Here is a 20,909-nt window from a genome sequence, read left to right on the forward strand (position 1 = left end):
AGGGAAGTCATTTGTGATCTCTGAGGAGCAGTGATAGCCTAAAGGAGAAACACAGTTGTCCTGTGCATAGTGAGGTGCTGTGCACTGAGCACTTACAAGGCAACAGTTGGTGTCCCTCAACTGAAATGAGACACCATTTCCCCAGCAGGGAGTCTGGTATTTGTACAATATTCAGGTGATAGTGTTTATATATCTTTGTTAAAATGGCATATTAGTCCCAATGCTGATATCTTTCTGGCCACAGAGGCTAAACTATTATTTCTTGTTCATACTTTCTTTTTTTTTTTTTCCCCTTGCAAAGCTTCACTTCTTTAATGCTTGTTATTTAGAAGTGTTGTGTTATGTAAATAAAAGCTGTAACCTTTGCCTTTCCAGGGGCTGGAGCTAAGTTAATGTAGAAAAGTGCAGAGAGACAGTAGGAGCAAATAGGGTTAGAACACATTTTAAAATTCCATTTTCTTGCCTGTAATTTATTCTCCCTACCTCTAGCATTCCCCTGCAGATATATTTATAAAAACAGGTTTTCCATGCACTGTATATCACAGGTTTATTTAGGACTGTTGTTGAAGATTTACACTGCTCAAAAGAGCAGTCATAGCAGATAATTCCATTTGCAAGCTTCGACAAAATGTTCTAGGGAAAGTGCTGTTATCACTGTGGAGAATTTTAATGATGGCAGAATTTACAGACAACTTATTTGGCAAACAAGGCTGCAGCAACAGACACCTCAGCAAGTTATTTTGCCAGTGGTGGTTTTCTGATTGTTGTTGCCTGTTAAACACACTTTACATCTACCTCTCAGCCTGCTCCAGCATCTTCAGAACTACATTTATCCCAAAGTGTTAACTTTGCTCCTTATAAAACACCTATCAGGAACTCATCTAAAAAAAGTTGCTGAGCACCTCACAGACCTGACAGAGAACTCAGTCACTGCTTATTTTTTTTGAAAACTACTTGTTATGTAAATAAAAGTTTTGGCATTGCAATAAGGAAAAAAAATAATAACTTTACTAATAATGTAATATGATGCAAGGTGACCATGGGAGAAGCTGGGTTAAGGTACTTTCTACTTTCTGGGAGGTGCCTCATTAATTCACATCCTACTAACCACAGGATTCAGTATTGCAATAAATCAATACAGCACATTTGTTACCAACTGTTGGAGGGAGTGAGGAGAAGTGGAGCTTGCCAGCTGGTAACTCCCTTCATGGACCAGAGAGCCTCTCTGTGCACATTTAGAGCTTCAGGGACACTGCACAGGGGCATAGGAGCAGCAGTGATATCCTTACTATATATTGCACATAATAGATAAGTATTATATGCTATATAATGCACAAAATCAGTAATAATAATATAGCACTATATATTGCACCTGAGAACCTGCTCCCTTTCCCACCTCCCTGTCACCAACTGCCCAGTGCTGCAGGTTGTACCACTGATGAACAAGGCAGACAGACTAAATGTTCATGGCTTTTCCTTCACAACTGTTCACTGGTGTCTAGAAAAGAGAATTTGAGCTACTCCTCATATCATTCCTTTTCAGCAAATACATGAGTTTTTGGTGTTGCCAGTCTGACATCCCTTCATTAGCATCAGAAAAGCTTGTCAGTGTAATCCTGTCTATGTTGCACTGGAAACCTTGCAAGATGCCACACTACTCCCCAGTGATTTTTTTCCTTTCTCTCATTGCTTTTATGTTGTCATCTAGAACAAAAGGAGTTTCAGTTAATTACCTGTGTATTTGCTGAAACCACCAACCTACATCGTAGCTAGTGCTAAACAGTTGCTTAACTGAAATTCTTGGAAGATTTACACACCTCCTGGTTGTAAGTTAAAAAAATATTAAAAAAATCTTCCTGCTTTCAGAGTTGCATATTCAGATTCCTCTTACATAAAAAAATAAACATTTTATCTTTTTCATTATTTTCCACTGACTAAGGAAAAGGAGAGGGATTCAGTAGCTGGAATATTAACCTGGACTGTGGAAAGTCCAAACTCAGCCTCTTTCTGTTCACAGATTTCCCATTTCTATAGGCAAGTTCTTCAGGCTTCTCTACCTCAGCTTCTCATTTGTAAAATGGGAACAACAACATTGCTTTCACAACTACAGATTGTGAAAATCTCAGCTATTACAGTGACTGGGACAGTGCAAGTGACTAAATAGATAAACTATATTGCAAGAACAGAACACAGAGGGATTTAATCTGATTTAGTGCTTTGAAAATATATTTATCTCCATGAATATGACTTCCTTTCAGTGCCATTCTCTTTTGATGGACTGTTTCTCAGCTGAATCAGTTTCCTCAGTTCACTTCACTACCCAGCTCAAAGATATGCCAATGTAATGCAGCAGGCAGGATGAGATGGCTGTAAGTATTAACTGCTTGAGTTGTACTGCCACCAAACAGCAAATCATGGCCCTAGAGTTTCATGAATCATTTTTTTGCACAGTAGCACATGACATAGCTGGAAGTCAATTAATGTTTCCACTGATTTTGCATAGAGCTGTGACCTTGCATACAATATCCAAGCAGATCACATGCAAAGTCACAGCCACCTCACTGACAGAGACAAACTGAATGCCACCATCTATGCACCCACTATGTTGTTCTCACCCTTGATGGCAATTAAATGTGAATTTTCTCCTCCTGGGCAAAAATTAAACATCTGCAAGATGTGGAGATTTTATCCTGGGTGTGGAGGGAGAGGGTTCAGATGTCTCCCTTCTTGCAGATAATTGCTTACTTTAATGAGGCAGTTTTGCAGAATTTTTAACCATTGCTTCCATTCCTTGTTTAATTATTTGCATATGGTATCATCAACTTAAAAAGAGTATGCACATACAGCACTTCTTCTCATTCCTGCATTGGACATTAATGAAAGGAAGCACGAGGACAAGTTTCTTGCTAATGATGATGGAAAATTAGTTTCAAAACCCCAGAGGAATCTTGAAAAATACACCAATGATATATAAAGGTCGAAGGAGAGAAATTCACCACAAAATATTACCTAGGCCCTTTTGGGCTGTTCCTCCAAGAGATCTTGTTCCCATTTAGTTTTGTAGCTATGAGGGAGGATGGTAAAGAGTAAATACAGCAGGATCTAAGAGACTGCAGTACAGGCAGCAAGTAAGCAAGGCTGATAAACACTGTGCAGACCAGACAGCGAATGCCAGTATGGCATATGCAGTAAAGGTTATATGCCTGGAGACCTACAGCCAAAGACAGATTCATGGCTTTTTTTTTTTTGCAAGTCTCATGCTAGTGAAAAGTTGATTGTCTGGAGAGGAGCAACACTTTATGCATTAGTCATAACATTTTGAAGGGCAGCAAATCCACAGTAGAGTACAAGGCAGAAGAAAAACAGTTGCTAATTCTTTTCCTCTCTCATTCTGCAAGATGCAGCCTCCAGTTATGCTCAGGCACCTCAGCAATCAACCAGGTGGCAGTTCAGAGAGGATTATGCTCTACTTACACTGCGCTACCAGGTGCCTCAGCTTCTAATTTGCAACCTTGTGTATTTATTCTCTGGTAGCACTGAGTTTATAGTGGTTTTCAGTGTGAAAGCAAGAGATAGTGTTGATCATTAGGACTTACTCTTTTAGTCTGCAGTAAGCAGTCCGTCAAGTATATAATACAAGCCTCATTTAACAGTAAGGGATTTTTTTTCCCAAATTCACACTTTCCTGTAGCTAAACTGGGAAGAGCTGGGAGAGCGAGGGTCGGTTGATGCTGCTGGCACAGATCAACCATTTCACCACTTCAGACATGTCTTCAGTTTGGAAGTTTGTTTATTCTACTGATTGATAGACTCCTAGTTTTTTTCTTAGAGTGCCTGAATCTCTCTGAAGATAAATAAGTCTATTGCAATAAGGTTGCTTTTCTTAGATACTTTTCAAAATAGTTTAGAAATAGCCCACGTACACTTGGCTTGAAAATTCCTCCACCACAGTCACTGACCTCTGCCTACAGCTGCTGTTTCTCCATGCTGTCTCCGAAATCCTCTGGGTTAGCATTTCAGAAGGAAGGTGCTTTTTAGATATAGGCAGAATATGAAGAATAGGGTGAGGCAAGAATGAGAAAAAGATAAATTATGGCAGCAAAGAAGCCACCACTGATGATTCAAGCCAAAATAGCTTTTGCTTTTTGTTTCATGTCTCTAAAATACAAATACATCACAACCATCAGCCATCAGATGTGCAGTTTACTTTTGTTAGTTTTTATCTCAGTTCATTCTGTTTTACTAATATATAATAACATTTTGCACACAATTCTGATATTGCAGTAACAGTATACTTATGTGAGAAAGAAGCTCTTTAGTGCTTTCTTCACACAGTGTTTGCTGGAAGCATCTTTAAACCAGAGCTAATGGTTTGAAGAAGCCTCAGATCCATCCTGCATTGCAATACAAAATTTAATAGTCATGATACTACTGCAAATGTGAAATTTCACCTGTAAAAACAATAATTAATTAAATAAATAAATAAATAAAAGGAATGGGCTGGCTGGAAAGTGGGAAAGTCCAGAATGAAGTCTAAAATTATGCACTTAACCCCTCTGTTATACCCAGGTATTTCTGGGGATCTAACAGTGTGGTCCAACCACCCTTAGGCACACGCAGCAAGTTAGAATACAGGCAAAGCTGTAATTTTCACTGTGGTGAATGTACGTAAACTCCTCTTGTTGTTAGCTGTGAAAAGGGCTGCAGAGCTGAAACATCTCTATCTGGAACCACAGGAGTTCCTCTGCTGGCTTCTTTGGTTGTTAGATTAAACTTAAAGCAACATGTGATAGCCAGAGTGGCACAGCAAAGTTTCAGTTCTAACCATGGCTTACTTTTAGAGATCAGCCCATACACTGCTAATTGCAAGTGGACTAGAAATAATGTGCAGCCTGGTTTGACTTGAAAAAATATTTTTTCCTGAAATCCTACATTGTTTTTCCTCTACTGGAGTCTCAGGACCACCAGCTGTCATCTGCTGAGGCAGCAGAACATACAGTAGATTTCAGGCTCTGAATATTTACCTCTTGGTAGGATGAGTAGAAGCACCATTCTGGAAAGAAAGGTGTTATTAAGGAGCCAGAAACTGCTTTCAGTGAACTTGAGCAAGAATTCTGATACCAGCTTAGGGTGTCAGAAAACATCTCCAATACACTAAGCAGAGTGACGATGGAGAATGCTAAAATTCATTACCTAAAACCCAGACAATGAAAGGAACTCCTTGAGAAATAGAACACAGCAATGCTAGAGTACATGCTTCTGGTGTGAGCCCCACCACCAGAGAGCTGACATGCTCCCTCTAGATTAATGGACACCCAGTGAGAACACCCAAGAGCCATTACCTTGCACATGTTCTCATCAACACAAAACGATCTCTGGTGGCCACAGATGCTGAGATTGGAAGGCACAAAATCTGTTGAGTATCCAAAATTAATCTAGCTAAAGAGGATGTAGTGAAGGGGCACTTCTTAAAAACTGTGCTTCTCTCTGCTGAGAGGTATTATGGCTTGCATTTACTGCCTCAAACTGATACAACTCCAGGTTTTTCCTGGAGGCTGGAGTCCTTAAGATTATTTTCTATTTATATACTATATATCATGCAACAAGTATGTATGATAAAATTACAGTAATATTCACAGTATTAGTTTTGGCACTATAGGACACAGAACTTAACTTTGTCAAGGCCAAGTACCTTTTACATCACAAAATTATGACCAAAGAACACATTTTCTGAAAGGTAACACTTTGTTAAAAAGCTATTTTGGCAAAGAAAATATACTGGCTCTGATCAAAACCACAATGCTATTACAGTGCAAAATAACAGAAGTGACGGTACTTTTATGGGCATTGAGCATAAAATGGTGAAACCACATTGTCTGTGAAATGAAGGAAGGGCAATTGCTGTTACCTACCTGCTACCCATACCCTAAAGGGAGAAGTTACACTAGAGAGCACCTGTGTCAGGTAAAGAAGAATCATGTGTCGTTTCATTTTTCTGTTTTGCTGATTTCAAGTGTTCAAAATTCTTGAACGATGCTCTCCAAAATAATGATGTTTAAAAATAGTAAATGTCATAAATGCTTACTGGATTTTATTTCATGATCAAAATAATTACTACACAATTCAAGGTTAAGTGCCTTAATAGCATTAATCACTCATTACATATTATTGAATTAAAGGCCAGCAACATTCAAATCAGTTCTGCAGACATTTGCTAGCTGGCCACTACCCCTTTCTTACCATAAGTAGCACAACTCAGCCATTGCCAGGGACTCTAGCGAAACATTAGCTTTTGTAACATGACTGGAAAGTCACCAAGTTTGGGTTATTTTCAGTCTATGTGGGAGTAAATTCCAGAAAAAGAAATGGTTGGGGAATTCTCCAGCAGAAGGATTTTCAGTAAGAAAATGCCCTTTCCACAGAACTGAAACTTTGTATGTGGAAAGTTTGGAAAAATACATTTTTCCCTGGGAGAATCAAAATGAAGGCTTGCCCAGCTGCTGCCTGCTACGCCTCCTCAGTTCCACTTTTGGCAAAAAGTGAGTTTAACAGCTGCTTTCCAGGCAGGCTGCTGGAGGTTAATGGTCCCCAGCTCTCTGCCCTCCTGGCACACAGACGGCTGCAAAGGGAGAGGAAGCAGATGACGTGGGAGAATTAGAGACTCTGTGTGCCTAGAACACCCTTGGCAGTTCACAAGTTTTCTGCACAGCTGTCCAGGTGTTTAGCAGCCAAGTTCAACGAAAACACCATTTAAGCGCCCAATAAATTAATTTTTTTCTGAAAATGTGTTTCTACAAAAATCTCACTTTGACATTTTGTTCTGATTCAATACACCTCTTTTCCCCAGGGGAAAGGGTTCCAGACAATTCTGTCCACATATCACAGGGCTCTTAGGAGACACCACTGCCACCCCCTCCTGCATGTTGCAATGAGGACACAGCACTGGCCACAGCTCCTGCCACATCTCTCAGGGAATGGCTGTCCCTGAATGGGGCCTCTAGGGAGAAGCTGGGGTGTCTGAGTAAGCAATTAGCAAACAGGCCTTGAGATTATAGCTAAGATCAGAAGAAAAGCTCAAAACCCTCTACCAACAGAGCTGTGAGATATTTGTTCCAGCTGCAGCACACAAACATGGTTTTAATGGCACTTAAATAAATTGGTGTCCTACAGCATTCTAGGATATGAATTTATTTGTCTCTTTGCTTAGTCGCAGAAAATTGCAGTGATGGATTGACATCAGTTTATAATTGCATGTGATGCACAACAAAACAGAGGGGTCAGGTAGTGAGCTGCATTCTAAATTCTCAATATCTGTTGATAACTAAAGTTCATCTAGCATAATATAAGAACTGCACATATAGGATGAAATATTAATTTACTCTGCTTCAGCTGAGATTTTTAAGGTAGTCTTATTTGCCTTGAATGCATGGGTTTATCATTCTCAGCCTGATCACAACCAGCACTCTTCAAGGTTTCTTGCTGAAAAGAAATTGAGTGTGCAAATACTCTTCCATCATAATCAAACTGGCTGTTGGGGGTAATTCATAAAAGAGCCAGTAATATATTGAAATTCAATATTGTTTTAGTCCAAATCAATATTAATAATTGTTTGCATTTTTAAAGTGCATTTTACAGTTGAAAAATGTACAGAGATCAATCCATAGTTGCTAACACATCAAATTTTCCTATTAAACTTAAAGGCACAGTAATTTTACTTTAAAATGTTTCTTATAAAGTAGAAGGCATTGATCTGTGAAAATAGCTATCTATTATTCATATGCACAACATTAGAATGGGTTTTAATTATAAATGAGCTAAAAGGTCAGTAGCTATTTTATTTTTAAGGTCTTGATTTTAAATTTGGATAGCTTAATACAAATATTTACGCACTGTGGGCTTAGCAATTTCTTTCAGTGGTGGGAGAGCTCACAGCAGAAAGTGCAGAAGGGATTAGGCAAGGTTAATTCTCAGGAACTGGAGGAAAGCAGAGCCTCTGAGCTGCGAATGTAAATGTTCCCATCTGCTTCACTGGAGAATACTGTATCTGGGAAATGCTTCTTGAAAGGGTATGAAGTGAAAACATGAAGCACTAGTGGATAATGCAGGAAATGCAAATAATCAAAATTAAGCTTCAGAGCAATTTGCCAGCACCAGAGTTGGCGCTAAGGGGGCAGAATCGGGTTGTAAATGGACAGGCCTGTGGCTTTGTAGGAAATATTTGTGAAAGAAAAAATATTTAAGAAGCTCTTGAGCACCAGGCTGTGTCTGAGGTGGTTTTCTGGACCTGTCCAGGGGTTAAAACTTTGTCCATATTGTCCTGGTTTGAAGGAAACTGCTGTCATCCGTGTGCTGATGGCAAGCTAGAGGCCTGCTTGGCTCTGCGTGCCTTCAGGAGTCCTGCCTCTGGCACATCTGGTTTCTTGATCATGGGAATAATTACAGAGTGGTAAGAGTGGAAATTATAATAAAAATTATAATGTTTTTATTAAGTCCTAGGAGGATGTGGAATTTCTGTGCTTGGCTATTTCTGTGGGCAGGTTAGTGAAGCATCTTTTAGCACTGGTTTAAGTACAGCTGATGTAGTTTATCCTGTGGATTTACCCGGTGGACAAACTAAAAAGCTCAGCCCCTCTGGGAGTGTGTTTCATGCTCTGTTTGTAACTGCTGCTGCTTCCACCTGAGTTTCATGAAAGCTTAAGGAAACCCTAGATCTGAAAGTGCAAATATTTAATTTTTTTTCTATCAAACTGTGCATGTAGGATAATAAACTCACCCAGCCCCAGGAGCTCTGGCAGTAGAGCTGCAGGACTGCCCCTTGTTTAGTTTCTCTAGGCAACCCCAGTGAAGTCACTGAGCACAAACCGGTAAGACTGAGCAAGAAAACCATTTAGCAGTGTGCTATTATCAGAATATTAAAAGTCCAAAAGGGATATTACTGTGATGTAGCAAACAAAATCCAAAGCTAGGCAGTCAGACTAACTTGAACCATATCTCTACCATACACTGCACAGAAAGAAGAATTAGACATCCCTGAACTGTTACAAGAGCTGCAATGCTCAGTGGGTCACAAGTGTAGAACAAGACCTACAGCATATGGCAGTACCCCCAGCCCAGGCCTGACTCAAGTCTTCTTGACTTTTTGATGGTCACCTTTTGCATTGTATGTGCTTTTTTTTTAACCAGGGTTCTTAAGACTTCATGAAAATAAGATATCAATAGTGACGCTACCCTCGTAATATAACCAGGAGAAAATACCCTCCTTAGATACACATTTTACTCCACGTGGGTTTTGTATTTAAAAGACACGTATGTGATCAAGCCTTTGGAGAAAAAGTGTATTAAAATATTAGTTTGATTTTATCTATCACTAATTAATTCACTACTGGTCTTCTTATGAAGCTATTGCTTTCATAAGAAATGTCCCAAATAACTTCATGCAAATCACGTAACTCCTCCCTGTGCAACAGTGCATCTGTATGTTAAAAAAAATACAAAATCAATGCAATGACTTCTTTCCTTCAGACAAGTGTTGCCAGGGGAAATACTAAAGATTGTGAGGCACAGATAATTACATTGATTTGAACCATAAAACCAACCAAACAAAAAACCAAGATAAACTTTGGTGTTTATTATTGGTGTCAGGACAAATACTGCTGCTTCTGTGTGTGCAGAATGTCTTCAAAATTTGTCTTACCAAGTCTTATTCCAGCAAGACATCCTTGCACCTGTTAAGTCTCATCTTTCTGTCACTGTGTGATATACAACACTGAACCTACAGTCAAAATCCAATTATTTTGGTACCTTTTACAGAACCATTAAATGTGAGTGATTTTGAAAAAATAACAATAATTTCTCTGAGCTTCAGTCAGATTCTTGGAATGTGAAAGCCTCAGTTACATTAACAAATGCAAATATTTGTGCTTGCATTAACATCCCCTAAGCTCTCTGCCAGAACTTGATCAGTGTCAACCCACAGGAGAGAGTCACAGGCACAGTGACAAGATGAGAACATCAGCCCTAGAACCATCCCCCAGTTTGTTAATAACCCTGCACAGCACCAGGCTAAACACACCAAACAGGAAAAGATCCCTATTTTATATTATCTTTGCTGTTCATCATTATGCCTGTTTACATTACAGCAAATAGAGGGAGGAAAGGACAAAAGTTTTGAGGCTGTATGTACCTTTCCCCTCAATGACTGCAGAAGCTGAGAAGTGATGGAATTACAAACTGAGTCTGATCTCAAATGTGTTGAGTCAATAGAGTATATCCATTCCTGTAGAGTATCACTGTAACAACAGGAACTTTCCCAGTGACATATAATGATCTCCAATATTTACAGCACACAAGTATGCCCAGCAGCTTGTTGCTGTATCTGTTCTTATTACAAATCTGAAAAAAGGTGCTTAAAAATAATTGAGTAACAGAAAAACAAATGGTAATATTCTCCCACTCTACCAGCATTACAGAACTGATTTCAAAGAGAGTTCATGCCTATTCAGGATTCTCATTACAGCTCAACATTGAAAATCCTCTTCTCTTTAAAAGGCTGAGTACTTGCTCTGAAATCCATGTTTCCTCTGACTGGTCTGAAATTTGGAGTGTCTGAAATTCTGGTGCATAGTAGCATACAGATAAGGAGGAACTAGCAGTTCATTGCACTTAGGCATCCCAATTCCTTATAACAGTGCCCATCATACTGGTGTCTCTGCTCCCCTGTGTACAAAGGGACGTATGGTCTTCTGCAAGACTACCTTGCACCTTCTTTCTCACCCAGTCTTACAGTTTCTACAACTACCACCTGAAGAAAGAGCCACATTTCTGAACACAGACCATGTCTGTCTTCTTGGTGGCTCTGCTGGCAGCCATGCACTCCTGTCTTTTGAAGTATGACTATGCTGAAGCTGCAGCTGTACCCCTTCCCTGAAGCTGACCTTGCCAAAATGCAAAACATTCAAAAGCCAAGCACCCCAAAGGTAGGGAAAATGCCTACCACCTCTGTAAGCAATGCTTCAGTATCATACTGAAAAACATACCCTCATGCTGCCTTTGAACAGACACCATTTACCTCAAAAGCTTGGCTTGCTTCCCCAGGAAACTCCTGACTGTGTCACAGCTCTGCCTCTTTGCAACTCCATCAGCTTTCACATATACTTTCCCTCATTTAGCATTACACAGAACCATTTCACTCCTTGCTGAGTGATGGCAAAGCTTCCGAGATATTTATTTTCCCTAATACACACCTAGGATATCTCTCAGCTTGCAGAAGGGCTTCCTTCCTTTGGTCCCACAGGGCCTGTGAGCTGGAGGGGCTCAGCCCTGCTACAGACTTGCCAGCCCATCCAGATGGCAGCATGTCACACCTACGCCTCTGCACACCCAGCCAACTAATCCTTCAGCACTTGGTGCAGCTTCCCCTCATATACTGCAGCAGCATGACAACTGCATTCAACACAAAAGTTCTATTTCATTTTGTTTGGAAATTGCACTTCAAAATAAGATGCAAATATTTGTTTCAGTTTGCTTTGCAGTATGTCCTGGGGGAAATCTTTCAGCTAGAAAGAAAATGTAAGAGGCATTTTAGAGAAGAAAGAAAAAAAGGAAAGTTTTCCAACTAGATCTACTTAGACAAGATCTCCTTTCAATTAGCTGCTGGGTTTCAACTGCCCAAATCAAGAACAAGAGGAAATAATCATCTGTGACATACAGGCAAAGTCTAAGTGAAACGGTACCTTGTCTAGACACATGGTGATCTTTCCTTAGGGAGAAGGCATTTGTAACATTTCAACAAGAACAAGTAAGTCGTCATGGCTAGAAGGATTTAAGAGCCAATCTTATGTGAAAGGAGTCAGGTGTACACCGTTATGAAAGTTACTTGAGTCAATAAAGGAACCCACTCCACTGCCACAACAAAATGTTCCATTTCAAGGTTACGAGGGCTATTTGCTTCTTCCTGAAGTAACGACAGTAACTTCACAATGACCTAGACACAGTGTGAGCCATTTTCTTTCTGCTTTTGCAGAATTTTTTCTGTGTTTTGTTTCAAGTGCAGAATTAAAAGCACCACTTGTGACAACAGGTTTTGATTCCTAACTTACAGGCACCACTGCCCTGTTTTCCTGTGTTTCTTGTTTGCTTACGACTCCCAGACAAAGCATCTCCACTTCAGAGACTTTTATCTTTTAGCAAAAGGAAATAACATTCAGGAATCCTGAATCTCCACAACGTATGAAATGAACCATGTTACATATGGCACAAAATTAAGCCATAATGTTGGAACACAGCCCACCCCCAGCCCCCCCCAATATATATAAGGCTACTCAAAATTGCTCCTATAGAAACTAATTAAATTGCATGATGTCAAGAGGTTTGGCATGTGAATAAAACTTTCACCCAGTAGCTAGGAATGTATTGTTAAAGTTTACATATATATGTATATAAAAGAATATATATGTTGTCGCTGTTCCCCACATATGTAAAAGCAGCTCACAAAATCTTAAGTTCTGTCAGCTTTTTCTCTTTACCACAACAAATCTGAAACTGCACAGAAAATTTAATTTACAAATGCAAACTCCATAGTCATTTGCTTAGTGAGAGAACATGTATGGAGTAATTACTTGTTTGGTACCTCTGGGAGTGCAGCTTATTCCACGTGTGTCTTATCTTCAGAAAGAAGGCATTTTTATTCAGAATAGCCAGGAAACCTATGGAAGAGACAAATGAAGAACCTTCAGGACAATTAAAGAAGAGTATTTCAGGGATGTACACTATTATCTGATGGTGCAATCATCTAAGAAAACGTTGGAAAATATGATAGTTACTTTAAATAGAAGAGACATTGAGTAAGGAACATTTTCAAAGTGGGCTAACTTCAACCAAGTGGGCAGCTGAAAAACTAGGAACTTTTCTGCTCTGTTTTACAAGAAAGAGAGCTCATTGCTTTCAGCAGTTTTCTGCATGAAATATTGGAGGTGGGACTATGTCTCTAAAAACTTGCTGCCAGGCAGAGCCTGGGAAGGCTAAGCTGCCTACACATGAGATCTGCCATGCAAATTGACTGCCTTCTACTCAAGTGTGGAAGAAAGCTGGACAAGTTCATTACTGACGCTCACTATTTACGCTGTCACTGTACAGTTCCTGTGAGATGTTAGCTTGAAACAAAGTGAAGAAAACTTTTTTCATTTCAAATGTAAACTGCTTTAGAGATTATATTTTAAATTAGGAATAGTATTATAATGCCTTGAGGATCTTGGTGAGGTGTGTGTGTATTAACTTCCTAAGGTCCTGCTGCAGTCCTGAGGAGATTAGTAACTCATGCCTCCTGCTACAGTTTGCATCCAGAAAGATAGGAAAGAAATCTTCCTAACTTTGAAAGGATTATTTTGGTTATTTACTGAATGCTGTCCTTTTTTGGTCTTAAATTGTAGATGAAAGTGGAAACCAGAAGTGCCCACTTTCTGTTGCAACATGTGATAGAAATGGGAAGAGGAGTTTTTTTAGCAGCTGTGCCGGAGGTTTTGGAATGGGAAAAAAAGGGGCAGATGTTACTGCTCTCACTTCAGCCACATAGAACAGTATCATAGCTTTTTTGCAGTTATGCAAAAATTCTAGTTTTGGCACGTTATATGGGTTAATACCTTCTAGTGGTGGGCAGGTCCAAAGGAAAAAACTGGTATACAAAACAGAGTGGAACTGAACCCAGATACCTGACAAAACAACTTTCCACCAGATTAAGAGAAAACCTCTAACTCCTCTTTTCCCCACTCTTTGTTGTATATGGATTTGCTTTATGTGAGCAAAAGAGGATCCTGTAATTTTCAGGATTCTCTTCATGTCAAGAAATCCCCATTTTGCTTAACTGGAGGAGCTGCTGAAAGCCAAGACATATAATGACATCAGTGACTGCAGAACAGAGCTGTTAAAAGGCAATAAGTTCTGCCTAATTTCCTACAATGCTGATAGTGTGCAGTGGGTTATATGTAACCTAGGTGGTCAGCTCAGTGTGTTCATTCAGAATTACTGGGACACAGAAGAGACTAATTAAGCTGAAGGGAGGAAGGGGTGTCAGCTCATCGAACAGGTTAGTAGGTCCAATTCAACTGAGCCCAATTCCTGCCTGTGCAAGTAGTTCTTAGGAAAACTGGAAGCTCAGCGTAGTGTGACATAAAACCACAGGGGCGGGTGTGCTTTCTCTTCTTGAGTTCAAAGTGCAGGACTGGTCTGAGCATCTGGCAGCTCTGAACAGCAGCTGAGGACATACCCATCAGAGCTCCCTGGGGACAAGCGTTCACCAACATCCTTCCAACATGGGCTGGTGTTAGAGAGAAGTGGGAAGGCTGAGCCACCTCTCTCCCCTCAAGCATTTCACTTCTGATTTCCAAGGATTTGTCAGGGTCAGAGAAAGCTTTAGCTACACTGCTTATTTCATGAAAGCAGGTTTATTTCCCTTCCCCATGTGAAGGAAAAACATGAATCCAGATCTTTTCAGGTATCAAGTTTGTGGAGATTTCAGGGACAGAGCATTTTGAGCAGATTCAACTTTACATTTCTTATTTCATCCTTCTTCAAAATACAACTCTTTTTGGCCACTGCACAAAGAACATAATTACGTAAGAAAATTAAGTACGGCAGACAAAATGTTTTGGTTTGAAATACCAGCTGGGAAAAAATTTGTCCTTCCCAAATCTCAAGGAAAACAGGATTTTGTTCTGTTGATACATGAGCAAGAATATACTGATGAAAGTCCAGCAGCCAAAGATGAACGCTGGGTGAATGGAAGCAGCCACAGGATTAATAGTTTCCCACTTCTTTCTGTGCTAAAGAAGCTAGAGGATTTGGGGCATAATACTTGGGATTCATTTGCATTTCCTATTTCGAAGAAGTGCTGACAGCTACAGTATAATATTACTTTTAATATCGCCACCTCTAATACAGTGCCTGCATTTGTAAAACTGCTACAAAAAGTCAGTTTTACTGGTGAATATGAATAATGTTTATAAATCCTTTTTTCTTCTGTAAATGTCATGACAAGCCTGATCTGGAAGTCAGGGGTAAAGCAGAGAGTGGACACTTGAATGATGGGAAAATTTAGTGCTCTGTGTTTGAAGATCTTTTGTCCCTGCGAGTGCTTTGAAGCCAGGGAAGGGATGCTTGGTTCAGCTTCAGAGATGAGAACCAGCCGTTGTTCACACAACTTACAGAATCACAGCTAATGTAGTATCTAGAAGTGATCATTTCGGGAATAGTAGCAAATCTTTTTCTTATATTCTTGTATTAATAATATTCCTTTTTTTTATTCTCTTCAGCTAATTGCCCACTGTCACTATCCCAGTCTCTACCTCCATTACACAACCTAAATAAAATTATCTTAATAACACATAAAAGGAAGTACTCCATCACAGAACCCTTTCAGAACACACAAAGGAAAACCCAGTAGAAGACAAAAAACCATCACAGTTCCCAGCTGCCAACAGCTCACAGTTAAACTTCCACTGATCAGCTATGGGAGTGCTGGAATTTAATGTGTAGATTTTAATTCTAACAGCTAAAGAATGACTCATAAAAATATTTCTGTATTTATAAACTTCTCTCTCTGAACTGGCAATACTACCCAGCCAATGCATGCTGTTGCCTGGGGATAATTTATCAAAGATAAAAGACCCCCCTAAGGCTGTGCCCACGCAGGGCCACTTACCTCCATACAGAGCCTGGAAAGCACTGCACCGACCCATACCTCCACTGAGACCTCCAGAGCACTGTGGAGACCTCCCAGTTTGCCTCCCAAGAATGCTATAACCACAGCAGCAGGAGCTTGTTCCCAAGCTCATCTCTGCTGCTTATAATCTGGTTATTCAGCAGCACACAAAGTGCCTGGCAGAAAAGGCATCAGTCCTGGTTTTCAAAGGCAAAGGTGTCTCCTACCTCTGACCTCCTCTGAATAAATAGTGGGCTCGGACTCTGCTCTGAAGCAGCAGCCTGCTGTCAGCTAAAGGAGTATCAACTACATCTCACACAGCAGGAGAAATGAAGTTTGCTGTGTTCATGTGAGCTAGGCATTTACATTAATTCATAGGTGATTTGTAATTGTCCAATTTAGCAATCAGAAGATGTTTGCAAAGAACTTGGGTGTTTTGTTGACATGCTGATGCGTGTGGCAATGTAAACCTGATGCTGGCATTAGTTGGAGTTCTTTGATTCTCTGGGAGCTGCACTGGCACCTTACAGTGAATCTCCAAAAAGGGAGAGTATAAAGGTGCCCTGTAGAAGGCAGGAGCACTTAAGGGGTCTCAGGCCCACCTGGGTCCTTCTCTTCCCCCACCTCCAGATAGGAAATCTTCACATAGGCTTGTCAGCAGAGAAGGGAGTGAATGTCATATCCACAAAACCCATGAATAAGCAAACAACCATGTGCTATCAAACACAACCCCAAGTGGAGCCTGGATGACCCACCTCAAATGAGGAATGTAACAAAGATGATGGTAGAAAACTCTCTTTGTCTTTCTTTGACTGATCCATTATCATCATATCAAATTGCTGACAGTAAAAATGTTCAGCCTTTAGGCTTCCAAGTGGTGATAGCAAAAAAAGCAGACCTACAAAGCGCTACTTGCAGTGCCACTCTTGACAAAAGATTTCCCCCATCATAGTAGATCTCCATCATGTAAATCTCAGAAAAATCTCCCCCATCGTATTAGTTTGCAGTGTATTTCAGTACTGCTTGGGAGGCAGGGGAAAATTAGTCCTGCTGCTGTGTTTGTAAAGAAAAGATTTGGTGCCTGAAAATTCTGCTGTAATATTAAAATATTTTCCACAAACAGATCTGGATGATTTTTACCTAAACCTCTACACCTTTTTCCTTAAAAGGCTTGCTTTAATGATGGAACACATATTCTCCGACCTGATGCTAATATTTCCTTACCTCACAATTCATAGGAGTACTATGGTGATTAATGAATGTCTTTGAACTGGGAAGTGCTGAGTGCTAATTATTATCCTCATATACACATATTTCTACTGCTTTCAAGGTCAGAGCATTCACATACCATAGTAATGGGAAAGCTTAGTAAAACATATATATTGATACTTACGAGTTTTATCCACCACAAAAATGTATAAAGAATAAATTAAAATTTAGGTGTTTTAATTTGTTATTGCACATTCTAGTGAACCACTCTCCATCTGCTTAATAAGTTCAGGGCAGCTGAAAATGGAGTTTAGATTGGAAGGTGCTTGCAACCTTATCTTCTTGCTCTCTCAGTAATACTAATAAGAATTATAAAAACAAATTATTGTCCATTGTGAGGAGCTCAGTTAAAGTATGTGACTGCAAATCCAAAGTGTAATTTGAAGGCTATGAATTTGTTCAAATTCTGCCTCCCAGATGCCAGGGCTCTGCATAGATCAATCCAAAGCTCCTGCATACAGCATCCCTCTCCCTCAGATGCCTAAAGGAGCATAGCCTGAAGAAACTGTTAGCTGATGCTTCACTATGGTTTTTTGTAGGTTTTTAATCTCATCCACCTTTAAAATTATGTGATTTGAGTGTAAATAATATTTTCAAATGTTTCCTTAATGAGGATGCTTTGTTCACATTTATCAGTCGGTGCTAACTGCCTGCACAGTTCCTCTGCTCCTGTAACTCAACAACCAGCCTGGGAGGACTCAGGGAGCACATGCTCAGCATGTATAAAACAGCCGTTTGCATTCAACAGCTTTGCTCTCCTAGGACACGTTAATTAAAGTCAACTGATTGAAAAAATAATTACAGGAGAATAAGGACGGGAAAAACCTAGACCCATAATTTAAAGATCTCTGAAGTTTGTGTTTTGTTGAGAGGTAATAATTTTGTTGAGAAGAAAGAGGTTCTCCTTTTTCCTTCTTGAACTCCCTCTATATACTGGCAACAGGCAATAAGCAGCAGTCTTCCTTCAGAGTTATGCAAGTGCGTGTGGCCTTTTCTTCTGTTCAATATATGCATTCATCTGGCTCTTGTTACTGTTGCATCTTGAGGTGTCCCAAAAACATTGTGATGTCTAACCTAAAAGTTATGTGATCCTGAACACAGCTGTTCTGTAGGATGTGGAATTATATAAACATTACAACTGTTAAAAACTGCTACTGTAGCATTTCTGGCACTAATTAAAAACTGGCTAGGGATCTTCTTTCTTGATTCTGCCTCTACTTCAAACAAAAACATTCCAACAAATCAAAACTAGGGAAAATGGTTTAGCACTTTAAGCTAATAATAATTGGTTTAGAAACCTGTATTTGCTCAAGGGTATAATTCATTCAAAAACTGACCTTAAAACTCAGCGTTAAGCAAATATAAACCTCTTGTTATTTGGGAGTGGATGTTTTTAAGCTGCTCTCTCTCAAACAATGATCATGCCTTTTTTGCGAGCTCTCTATCTCACTTGCTGCCAGGGTATACCCAGCAGAGAAGGGCAGTGTGGCATAGAGCGAGCAGTAAGAATTCACAGAACCAAGCCCAAAAAATTGCTGGGAGCTGCCAGGGGAGAAGAGGCAGCCCAACCACCACTCCTGAGGAGACAGCCCGCTTGTTCCCCACACTCTCTTATCTCATGTATTCTGGAAGCCAATAAAATGAGGACCTAGCACTGTGCCCAGTATTTCCCTTGGAAATCAAGATGCATGAAGAGTTTTTTCAGGGAGTGGCAGAGTGACCTGTGGTACACTGGTTTAGTTTATCCTTTTTATCAAGGGTGAAGCAGGCAGCTAGCTGCCAGTTGTTCATCCCTCTCCCCATGTTTGACATGCAAGGTTCAGCTCTTGTGATCATTCTCCCTACATTATCTCACTTTACGGTTTTCATATTGTTTAATTGGTGAAAAATAAAAAGTGACACATGCTTCACTTGAAGCAAGCAAACTATTAAGAGGGGTTTGTGTGCAAATTGCAGGCATGGCGTGACCATTTTTCCCAAACCACGCTTTTTAAATGATATTCTACATTGTCTTTTCAACATGTTAAAAACACTGACATATAATTAAAGACAAACTGATGGGGCAGAAATTGACTGGATGACTGCAATTAATTGTACCAAAGAAACACTAGAGAAATACATTGTTTGGTTTAAACAAGGACTTACATCTACTAATCTGCATTGAAAAAAATAAATGCTCTATGTGCTAAGCTTTAGGGGTATGGTTGTTTACCTCTTGTAGATGTATTACGCCAGACTTCCAGATGAGAGGACAAGACTATGAGTGAAGAGTGTCCTGGAGATTGCATGCAGTTCTTTTCCTGGGTCAGAACTGGATTCATCCAAGAACAGTAATTATGAGGCTGACATGTATGTTCTCCTTCATCTTGCTGTTTGGAGCAGCTGGGCTCTTTGTCTTCATTCACCTGCAGGATCCAGAAGAAATAGTTCATCAGCAGACACCAGGTTAGCATTCCTATTTCTATTTGACTCACTTGCTCTTTTCATGTTCAACATTTTATACTTATTCCATTACGATGCTTTACGTACTTCAGAGTTCGCCTCAACAAGACTGTAATTTTTTACTGAAGGCTTTTTTGACATTAATTAACAATTAAAAAAAAAAAATTAAAAATATATTTAGAAAAGGTTGCTTAAAAAAACAGCTCCAGGAGCCAATTAAATAATTTTTCTGGTATCTTTGCCAATGTGCAGAGTCCAGCTAGATGGAGTGCATATTCTGCTTAAGCCAAGATCAACTTCTGCTACCAGCTATGCCACTATAGATATGAAAATGAGAAATTTTGCCAAAAGTTCAGTTCCTAAAAATACATGCCTCTCAATCTACCTTTGTCTGCATATGGTATTCAGTGTGTCATGGAGATGCAAAATAAGAGATGCATAAAGGAATCATGCAAGAAACATAAAATACTTTGGGATGTATTCCTTTAATGTGCTTAACTTCCATTAAACTTTTCATAACTTTCATTCATACACATGCCACCTTCATGTGCTACTAACTTTAAACTGAGCCCCAAAGACCACATCAGTGCAAGAACTAGAAAACTATGAGCTGAAATAGTGGTTTTCTTTTAAAGGAGGGGGAGGCAAGAAGCATGAAAAAGTACAAGATCTCTTGATTTACTTAAAGTCACTTTGTCTTTGACTGAAGCTGTAATGACAGCCAGTTTAGAGCCTAGACAAATGCCAGGGCAGTTACTCTAGCTCATAATAATGTCCCTGTGACTAAAGTTTGGTCACTGTGTTTGTTCTTATATGCACTGCAATTTTCCTTTCACTAAATACATGCTTTATAAAACAGTCTATTTGATCGACATCTTCATTGTACAATGAACATGACTGTGTGTGTTTTGAAGTATTACTAACACTTTTAATGGAGCTGAACCCTAACAGAGAAATCTTAAATAATTACATTAAGTGCTAATTTATGTGCTCAGGTTTATTAAGTGCTTATTTCCATGTCACTAAACAACCTATACTTTAATATGTTTATTATTTAGTCCAACTGCACACCGATTCTGAAAGCAACCACTCAGCTGAAACTACAGAAAAAATTAATCATCAGCATTGTGCAAAGCAGAGAAGTATCCAGTATCTTCAGTGCTTTTGCAATTTATTTTTGTATATTTAGATGCAAGAGAGCTTAGAGATTAAAACTAGTGGTACATGCATCTAAGAATATGTTACATTGAAAAGTTAATTCTTTGCTCCTGAAAGAGAATGAATTTCTAGTGGTATCTCAAAACCACTGCAATTTCTTCTCCATATTTTCATTATTGGTCCCTCATCTTGACCTGTTATACTTCTGTTCTCTCTGCCACAAACCTCTTGAATGCCAACTGCTCATTATAGTACACTGTGAAGTGATTTTTGAGTGATACAAGCATAGAAGGGGATGCCCAAACACATTTAAATAAAAGCGAGTTTGAACACAGCTCTGCCCTCA

General features: G+C 39.5%; 1 protein-coding gene across 1 annotated transcript in view; it reads left to right on the forward strand.

Annotated features, from left to right (window-relative positions):
• Positions 1 to 19,299: 19,299 nt before the first annotated feature.
• Positions 19,300 to 20,909, forward strand: part of CHST8 (carbohydrate (N-acetylgalactosamine 4-0) sulfotransferase 8) — a 122,001-nt gene continuing 120,391 nt past the window's right edge. The window contains exon 1 of the mRNA XM_010006167.1: positions 19,300 to 19,408. Coding sequence (XP_010004469.1) covers positions 19,300 to 19,408 — 109 coding nt within the window. The remainder of the gene's footprint in view (positions 19,409 to 20,909) is intronic.

The sequence above is a fragment of the Chaetura pelagica genome, unplaced genomic scaffold (assembly GCF_000747805.2).
Source record: "Chaetura pelagica isolate M959 unplaced genomic scaffold, ChaPel_1.0 scaffold139, whole genome shotgun sequence".
In the NCBI taxonomy this organism is placed as follows: Eukaryota; Metazoa; Chordata; class Aves; order Apodiformes; family Apodidae; genus Chaetura; species Chaetura pelagica.